Here is a 10,247-nt window from a genome sequence, read left to right on the forward strand (position 1 = left end):
ATGGAAATATTAAAAAGCCTTTCAGGAGAATACCATAATAATTATTTTCCAATTAGGGAAACAAAACTCTGCCTTTTCTGTTATGACCCAGGAGTAACACATCCTGATCTCCAAACATTTGTATCGGTGAGAAACAGACAAATGTTTCCCATTCTTTCTACAACACAGTACCTTTTGTTTCTTAGAAGGTCACTTTCACCTGGAGAGTTCCTTTCAGTGCTTTGGTGAGTGTGGTGCAGGAAGTTCTGGAGAGTTCAATGCAGAGACTCAACAGTCTGCATATATGGGTTCATCTCTGCTCTCAAGAGGGCCGCACTGAATACGGATCCAGAATCCTGAGAGAGGTCCTAACTGTAGATCCCCGATGGTACCACCATTTAACTTCCTTCCCTCGAGGATATTAAAATATTCTGTGTATTTCCGTGTCCCAGGAAATTTCAATATCCTTTTCCAAATGAAGGACATAATTTCAGTTCTGAGTTCTTGGTAACTTGGCATTTGTTCCAGAAAAAGAAGACACCAAAGCCATTTACATGCTAACATAGACAAGGGGAGCTAAACTAAATGTCAGCTAATGTCCACGGCAATAATAATTGTCTTAATTGTGAAGGGTTTTCCCTCTGAATGAGAAGACACTGGTATGGGGAGGAACTGCTCGCTTTTACTTCAGTGTTCGGCTAAAGTAATTGTCAGGGGTTAGGGATGAGGAGGTAGTAGGAGGAGAATATATCAGATCATTTTATCTTACAAAATAATAAGGAAACGGGGCTCATGAGGCCCCACTCATCCCTGAAGACATATAGACAAGATGTGTAGACAACTGTTGGCTGCTAGGGGAGGTGAGGACCACCACATTCCTCAGTGCTGTAGAAGCTAGTAAGTTCTTCATGCGCCATCCATCGACAAGCAACCCAGATAAACCCAGTAGGTGACACATTGACACATACACACACACACACACACACAGAGAGAGAGAGAGAGAGAGAGAGAGAGAGAGAGAGAGAGAGAGAGAGAGCACAATTTAAAAATCTAAGAGACAAGAAAACAGAGAAAACCTTGCTGAGAAGAGGATGTACTGGTAGTAGGAAGAAATGACCAAAAAATGTCTGTATATGAAACTGTCAAAGAATAATAAAACCTGAAATGAAAAATGACTACGTCATCTCAGGTTCTAATATACTAGGTTAGTTTTCCTTTGTGTACGTGTGTGTGTGTGTGTGTGTGTGTGTGTGTGTGTGTGTGTGTGTGTAGTGTATGTATGTGTGTTTGGTTTGTTTGTTTTGGGGTGTGTGTGTGTGTGTGTTTGTGTGTGTGTGTGTAGTGTATGCATGTGTGTTTGGTTTGTTTGTTTTGGTGTATGTGTGTGTGTGTGTAGTGTATGCATGTGTGTTTGGTTTGTTTGTTTTGGTGTTTGTGTGTGTGTGTGTGTGTGTGTGTGTGTGTAGTGTATGCATGTGTGTTTGGTTTGTTTGTTTTGGGGTGTGTGTGTGTGTGTGTGTGTGTGTGTGTGTAGTGTATGCATGTGTGTTTGGTTTGTTTGTTTTGGGGTGTGTGTGTGTGTGTGTGTGTGTGCACGTGCGCGCGCTGTTAGTCTTTTCGACCATGCTCATGAAGCTACCTTATTCCACTTCCTCCCTTCAGGCTGTGAGTAATCAGCCCATCAGGAGGACCATGCACATGCAGTCTACAGGAAAACTCACAGGGCCACTTTTGAGCTGCGTTTGACTACTGCTTCTTCTGACTACTTAATGGTCATTGTCTCATTTTAATGCCTGGGATGGGCTAAAATCAGAACAAACTTATTAACTCTCATTTATAATGTTAATTTTTCACTGCTATGGCAGAAAGTAAAGAAATTAAATAAAAACAACTCATCCGCAGAGGATGTGCAGATACGTCCCACCCCGCATGCACACCGACAGATTTGAAATTAATTTTGTAAGGCGATATTTCAGTTCAGTCAGGGGTGCCGATATCATCGGCTGTCTTCCCTTCACACTGGCTTTCCCTTGAGAATGTTGCTTTCAGTGTAAGGACTAAGGTCACTGCTGCCCACTTAAGGAGCAGGTGCTTACGTTTTCAAGGGTATGGACATTGCGTTCATAGCTTAGAATCAGGTGTGCAGGTATTTCGGGCTGTTGTTCTTAGGGCACAGAAGGTGTCAAATTTTAAACGGCATTTTTCCTCCTTAGGAGCTGGAACATTTGCCAACACACTGCTGACTACAGCCCGCCATCAGCGTTAATGAGTCTCAACGTGCAGGAGAAAAGAAAAAAAAGAAAAAAAAAGTCGTAAACGCCAAATGTAAAGTCACAAACCCTTGATCTCCTCTTTCAGTATTGAGATTTTTTTGCTTCCCTTTTTACTATTCTAATGTTCGATAAGCGTAGATATTCATCCAAAATTGATGGATTCATAGCACAACATGTTTAATATTGCATTTATTGATCATCAACACACCCGATACAATACAACTGCTCATAAGCCTGAGGAGAATAGAAGTCACCAAAGAGTGTTCTTCTGCAAATAGGGAAGAGTCTGTTGCAATCAGTAGATGATATACCGAAAAGGACTTTCATAGAATGTTTCTGTTCTCTTTTCTTGTGTGTTAGTTATTTGTGTGTGTGCATACATGTGTGTACACATTCCATGGCATTTGTATGGAGATGAAAGGAAAGTTTATGCAAACACCGGCTCTCTCCTTCTACCACGGGGGTCCTGGCAATTGAACTCAAACTTCGTAGCAAGCATTTTTATCCACTGTGCCATGTCAGCAACCTTCCAAATCTTTATTTAAAAAAAATACATTTAATCTCACCACAGTAAAATCTAGTAAAAGTCTAACCCTCATCTGATGAATTGCTGCTTTCTGTCAAAATGATAGTCCTTGGTTTTTAATTATCAACAATTTTAACTTATCCATATTTCAAAAACAGGACAGGTGCACTTAGACATTAAACAAACGTTAAAGGAAAACGTCCCACAACATGTGTGGTGGTCCCAGGACAGAGGATTTCTCAAGTTCAGCTGCACTCTGATCCTTCTAAATAGTAAAAGAAATCAGGCAGGGCTAAAGATGGCTCAGAACTCAAGAGCCTGGGTTGCTCTTCTGGAGGAAGGGGATTTGGTCCCCAGCACCCACACAGCCTCACACAACCATCTGGAGCTCCAGTTCCACTGGGTCCCACACCCTCTTCTGGCCACCACCGGCACCACGTGCACATGACATCCTTGCAAACAAAACACCTGTGCGCATGGAATGAAATAAATAAAACCAACTTTTCAAAAGGTGTTTGCTCATCTTTTTTATTCCTGAGTTTCTCCACATCTTCTATTTCCTTTCTAATTTTTCTGTACGACCAATGGGTCAAGCAGAATTTGGGTACAAAGAACGATTAGTTTTCTGTTACAAGTAGAGACCAAGAGCCTTTTATGCTAGACCTCCCTCATCTTCCCCGCCTCTGTGTGTGTGTGTGTGTGTGTGTGTGTGTGTGTGTTCTTTCTATGCCTATCTCCTGTCTCTGTCTGTGTTCTTTTCTCTCTCATACACACACACACACACACACACACACACACACACACACACACACACACACTTTGGACAACTTGATTTTTTTTCTCTTTTTCTTTTCTGCAATTTGTCCATTTCCTGAAGTGCATTATGGCTGGCCAGGGTGTGTACACAGTGTTCTGCGATCAAATCAAAGTGAAAATCATCTCCGTCACCTCAACCATCTTCAAGTATTGGTAACTTCATTCTTTTCAGGTCATTCTGAAATTTATTATGTGTGTTTTAACCAATAGTCACCCTGCTGTGCTAAAAAAGAATTAGAAACAATTACTGCACACATCTGTTTTGTTACTCTTTATTGTTTTTATTATTAACATTTACATTACTGTAATTAGGTTTCACTATGCAGAGTCCTTATTTTCTTACATATATTTCATTTGTTATGTCTTTGTCATTTAGTTTTTGTTCTACATTATATATTTTCATATACATATTATATATGTATATATATATATGTTATATATATATACACACATTTCCTTTGTTATTCATCCACTTCTCTCCATACTCTGGCCATGGCAACCCTTCCTTACTGGCCCCCCTCAATCTCCTAAGCCCCTTGAAGCAATTTCATTATTTGAGTGCCACTCTTGGGTGCACTAGTACGGATCAGGTCTATTCTGTTTCTTTTTGCGTAAACAAATTAGTGTTGTGGAAATGTGAGCTGAAAATTTTACCCAGCAAAATGTACCTGAGTGCTCTGCGAAACCAGGGGTAGAAGAAACCATAAATTAAGGGATTACATGTGGAATTAAAATAGCCGAACCAAGTTAAGGCATCAAACAGAATTGCAGGCGTAGAGAAATTCAGAAACGGATCTAACAGGATCGTGAAGAAACATGGAAACCAACACAGTAAGAAAACACCCATCACTATCCCCAAGGTTTTGGCTGCCTTTTTGTCCTTCCTCATTTGATTATTTTGATTTTCTGGCAAGTTGTCAATTACGCGAGCATGTTTTTTGGATACTGCGAAAATTTTGCCATAAATCCCCACCATCATGGAGCTCGGAGTAAAAAAGCCCGCCACAAATAAGGTGGTCCCCCAGAGCTTGTTAAACATGACTGGGCAGGAACTGGAACATGCAACCAAAATGTCATAGCCTTCAATCCCATCAGCATAAGCCTCTGAAAAGACCACCCCAAAGGCAAACGCCCCGGGGACTGACCAGCAGACGAGCAGCAGCCGCTTGACGACCGGAATAGTCATTTTGGTGCAATAATGCAAAGGGTGACAGATGGCGTAAAATCTATCTATGGCCACCGAGCAAAGGTGGAAAATGGACGTTATGCTAAGCATCAGGTCAAAGCTATAATGGATCTTGCAAAAGGTAAGCCCAAAATACCAGCAGTTTTCCACTGACCGGACCATACTGTATGGCATGATGGTGAATCCCAACAGGAAGTCGGTGACAGCCATGGAGAGAATGAGGAGGTTGGTCGGTGTGTGAAGCTGCTTGAAGTAGGAAATGGAAATGATCATGACCAGGTTGCCAAAGATCGTGATGAAGATGGCTCCTGCCATCAGTGAGTACATTGCAGCTCGGACCCCCAGAGACCTTTCATTCTCTGGGCAAGATCCATTCCCATATTCTGAACAATCGAAGGTTTCCTACATAAACGAAAGGACACGTGGGACTTAACAGAGAACAGACAAACACTCTACATTTTATCTCTTCTCTCATTGACAGATTCAACAAAAAAGCACAGAAGGCTCGGGAGGATGATTAATACTGAAATATATAAATATGCGGTCCCAGAAGCTGCGGGAGCAGCTTACCGTGCAGACATGGCCAAGTCCAAGAACCACGCCACACACAACTAGTCCCACAAATGGCACAGAAACGGCATCAAGAAACCCCAGACACAAAGATATGAATCTCTTAAGGGTGTTGACCCCAAGTTCCTGAGGAATATGCGCTTTACCAAGAAGCACAACAAGAAAGGCCTGAAGAAGATGCAGGTCAACAATGCAAAGGCAGTGAGTGTACCCATCCAGACCCTTGTGAAGCCTCAGGCCATTAAGTCCAAGATGCCAAAGGGCCCCAGCCGCAAACTCAGCCATCTGGCTTTCATCACTCACCCCAAGCTTGGGAAGATTCGAAGCTACATAGCCAAGGGTCGTAGGCTCTGCCAACCAAAGCCAAAGGTTCAAACCCAGGCAAAGACCAAAGCCTCGGCTAAGGTCCAGGCTTCAGTTCCAGCCCAGGTTCCCAAAAGCGCCCAGGCCCCTGTGCAGACCCCATAGAAAAGGCGCCTGCCTGTGTGAAGACAGCTGGACTGCTGTGACACACCCACCTACACACTATGTGCAGATGACCAGTGTCCTATGCTGCTTTTACAAATAAACTTGAGAAAAGGAAAAATATATATAAATATGATTGTGTCTTTCTCATTCACTTTATGATTGATAGGATTCTAATAGAGTAGATTAAAATTGTTTATAGTTTTAATGCCTGCTTGAGTTTTACCACCAACACTTAATCCACTCACTTTGTTGTTACAGGAGTTGTAAATCAGAAGTAGAAAGGAGGAAGCCGAAAGAGAAAGAGGGATAGAGACAAATAAATGTCTTACTGGCCTAACCTCTGACTGGGCTTCCTTGTATGTGCGGAAAGAACAGATTACTATTAGAAAATGCATACACTTTGTCCCCAGATGACTCTGGAATCTATCATCAGACACGATTTGCTTGGTGTGGTGTGTATGTTGCCTTATAAATCTACTGTGTGAAAATGGTTTCGTTCCTGTGATTTTTGATGTTCTCTATGCTTTGATTTCTTCTTCTAAAATTTTTAAGTAGAATTACTGAAGTATCTTTAATTATCTGGCAGAACCATCCTCTCTAGCAAGTCCCCAAGTACAGCCAGCATCACAGAGCAGGTACACAAGGGTCAGTGGACAACTTTTAGGAGTTGGTTCTCTCCTTCCACTATGTGGGTCCTGGGGAGGGAACTCAAAGCATCTGGCCTTTTAGTGACTACTTTTTATTGAAACAACCAAACCAGCTGTAGGAAAGGGAGCGGCTGATAGCAAGGAATGGATCCAAGGCAGACTGAGTCCCCTTTCCTTCCTACTCTGGGACTCCAGTTTCATCCGCAGAGAAGAAGTGGAGTCTGTGACACTATGTGCTTTCAGAGAGGTTTGAAATGGAGAAAGGAACCTCTGCTATGAGAGACCTGGGTGCTTAGAAGCTCAGGCAGGTAGATCACCAAATTCCATTTAAGGTCTCTGCCAGCTAATGCCTTAGATGGTATTGACAGAATACCAATCTATTCCCAATAGGTGGTAGTGGTGGTTAGTTGGTTTGGCTTTAGTTGTTTGGCTTTTGAGATAAGACCTCATAGGACCCAGGTTGGCCTTGAACTCTTGGTCCTCCTGTCTTCATCTCTGGAGTGTTGGGATTATAAGTATGCACCACAATGACCAGCCTAGGAGAGCGATTTTTGTTCATTTGTTCAAAACTTTGTTACCTGCATGTAATGTGTTTTGATCAAGTCCATCTCCTGGTCCTTCATTTCCAACTTCTGCCTTACCCTTACCACCACTCTGTCCTCCCAGCCTATGTCTCCTTTGTTTTTAACCCTCTGAGCCCACATGGTACTGCCAGTCTGTACATAGGTTTGGGGCCATCAACTAGAGCCCAGGAGGTCTCTCAGGGACCATGTCGCTGAAGAAAATCTACCTCCTCCTGCAGTCATCTCTTGCCAACAGTTCCTCAGTGCTGGGACTTTATGACCTCCCTCCAACCACATTGACGTTTTGTCTGACTTCATCTTGTACATGCAAGAAGGTTGAATTCACATGTGGAGTGTCCCTATCATGTCTGGAAAGCGCTGTTTCACTACAGTGGTTCACCTCTGACTCTCAACATCTTCCTCCCTTCTCCCCTTCCATAATCATCCCTGAGCCTTGGGAGAGTTTCATTAAAATCATCTTCCCGTGCATTTCTAAGGTGTATTAAAAAAATACCACAGGAAGGCATGAGATATAGATAGGATACATATATAAGATAATAATAGACAGACAGGCAGGCAGACAGACAAGACTGACAGATCCCCCACCCAGACAACTCTTTTATTTTCTAAGTGAAGTGATTTCAAAATAAGCCAATCAAATTCCCTTTGGATTTGCTATGCTTTTCCCTTGCCCTTCTTTTGGGAAGTGGGGATTCAGCCCAGTGCCTTGGTCACAGTGAGCGAGCACACATTCTGTCCCTGAGAGCCCTCTGCCTCACCTAGGAACACCTGTATCAAACAAATCAGTTGATCCTTAGAAAAACCCCTACTCTTTTCAGGTGTTCAGGAGACAAGACATGTCGTCAAAAGGCAGTAAATAGTTTTGTTTCCATGCTTAAACTGAACTGCCTTCCACTGCAAATTTACAGTAAGCCCTGACTGAATCACTAACCATCTAGAATCTTACTTATTCTCCCTACACGGGAACAGATTGAAAACAGAAGAAAACAAACAGAAACAATGTTACTGCTTTACAGCAGAGACATTTTACTTAACATTCAAAGAAGAGAAAACACAGATCTTCCCTTTGCAATCCCTTCCATGTACCTGTTGGGCTTCAAAAGATGTCATTGTAGCTGCTTTGTGGAAGAAACACTGTCTCTTCTCTGCTGACTGCTGATGTTGCACTAAGACATGAACTATGTTAACTATGCTGCTTTATAATTTAACAATTAGTCTCAAGGGCACTGGATATGCATTGGGGAGAAGGGGAGGGCCCTTGTCATTCTGAAGTTTAAGAGCTTAAGTGTCCCTGACCTACCCCTTTATCCTCTTAGGAATCTCTGCTTGCCTAAATTTTCACCACCCACAGCACTGTGAATACTGTAAGACAGCTATTTCGTAAAGGCTGTAATAGTTAAATGGATCTCCTTCAGCTATCGATGACTCTCAATCCCCATTAGAAAAAGATAGAATGGGAGATTCAAGGAGAGAAATAGATTACATAGATGTCCGCCGCCACTTTAGGATGACCAGAATGAAGAAGCACAGTCCATATTTTGTGTCACATTTTATACTCACAGGATTTTCTCATCCACTTTTGCCTGTGTTTGCCTAGGGTGCAGCTCAGTGCTCCTAACACCACCGGAGGAGTTACACACAGTTAGCACTGCTTTAAGTAACTCCCACGACTATGCTCATATCCTCTTGGATGTCATGTGTTTAAAACTGTTCACATCTAGTCACAGATGCCTATAGTTTTGTACGTGTTCTTTTGATATGAGAAAGTTTATTTTCCACTGTTAGGATATCCTGGTCATTATATGACACCAGGTTCCTGCTGCCATTTCAGCTATGCCTGTTGTCAGTGACCTTCCTCAGCTACAGTTATAGCTACTTTGAACGTATGAAACTTGGATAGTCATTTAGGGAACCTGAGCTGTGAAGGGCTTTAAGGAGCTCACTGATTTTTGTCTCCCTCTGAGTTCTTCGTGACATTTTAGTGAGGAGCTCTGCATTTTCATTTGTTTGGGTCCCTACAAAATATGTAAATGATTTGACTTGATTGTTCCTGAGAGCTTTTCATAAGGGAGAAAGACAGCAACAGAAATCACCCATTGAGTAGTTCAGAGCACCGCAGTTATATTGCAACATAAACGGAAAATTTGTTTTTTAAAGAAACATTCTAAGTACAGATATCAACCCAGATGATTATAAAGAAGCTAGGAATTAATTTTTAGTATTTAGCAGATAGCATTTTTACTCAAGAGTTTCCAATATCTTTCTTGGCTCTGTAAAGAATTATGCAAGTGTTCTTGGAGTCCAGAATACAGGTCAGTGATAGAGACCCTGCTTAGCTTGAAGAAGGCCCTGTACTCAATCTCCAGCACTAAAAATCATGATTATTATTTCCATTGATCATCATCGTCATCGTCGCTGTCATCACCATCATCATCGTCATCGTCATCATCATCGTCATCGTTATCATCATCATCATCTCCATTACTTACACAGGAACATAGTAGCAGCTGTTAGTCCCTTGGTGCTTTTGTTCAAGTATCCCTTATAACCCGGATACAGTATCCCAGTGCTTAACTACAATGTCCATATTGTCTGTCTCCCTTCCTTTCACCACATCTCTCCTCACATCATAAAATGTTCCTGTAATGTAGTGTCTAAAATATAGTAAACTGTAAAAAGCAAAGTCACACCAATTTTTATAATTGTTCTGTTTTATTATAAGTTATCATTAAAATTTTGTTTTGCCTAATTTGTGTTAAAGTTTATCACAGGGGTACAAATGCGGAGAAAAGTCCAAGTGTACATAGGAGTTGGTACTATCTACGACTTCCAGCACCTACTGTACCTTCTAAACAAAAACCACGTATGTGTCATTTTAGCTCCACTGATAGAAAGGACACTAGACCTTTCTTGGGTAGATAGATCCTGACAGGACATAGGAAGGAGAAATGAAACAGAGTCACTATCAAAGCTTGACAGCAACACACTTGAACCCCAATAAACATGTCTAATCCTGAGGGGACCCTTCTGAACCTCCCCGTCTAATACACAAGACACTCAAAACAGGATTTACAAAGAACATTACTGAGCTGACCATAAATGCAATGGACCCCAGTCCACTTTCTCTTTCTACACCCCTAGGAAGCAGAGCTGTCCCACCCCAAGCCTCAGCGCCCAACTTTGTGCTTCTATACACAG

At 42.0% G+C, this 10,247-nt stretch overlaps 1 protein-coding gene across 1 annotated transcript; it reads right to left on the reverse strand.

Moving 5' to 3' along the window:
- Positions 1 to 4,186: 4,186 nt before the first annotated feature.
- Positions 4,187 to 8,159, reverse strand: Taar2 (trace amine associated receptor 2). The gene is given in 2 exon segments (NM_001008512.1): positions 4,187 to 5,182; positions 8,136 to 8,159. Coding segments are annotated over 2 exon segments (1,020 nt in total).
- Between the last annotated feature and the right edge of the window lie 2,088 nt (positions 8,160 to 10,247).

The sequence above is a fragment of the Rattus norvegicus genome, chromosome 1 (assembly GCF_021556685.1).
Source record: "Rattus norvegicus strain SHRSP/BbbUtx chromosome 1, alternate assembly SHRSP_T2T, whole genome shotgun sequence".
NCBI classification, from domain to species: domain Eukaryota; kingdom Metazoa; phylum Chordata; class Mammalia; order Rodentia; family Muridae; genus Rattus; species Rattus norvegicus.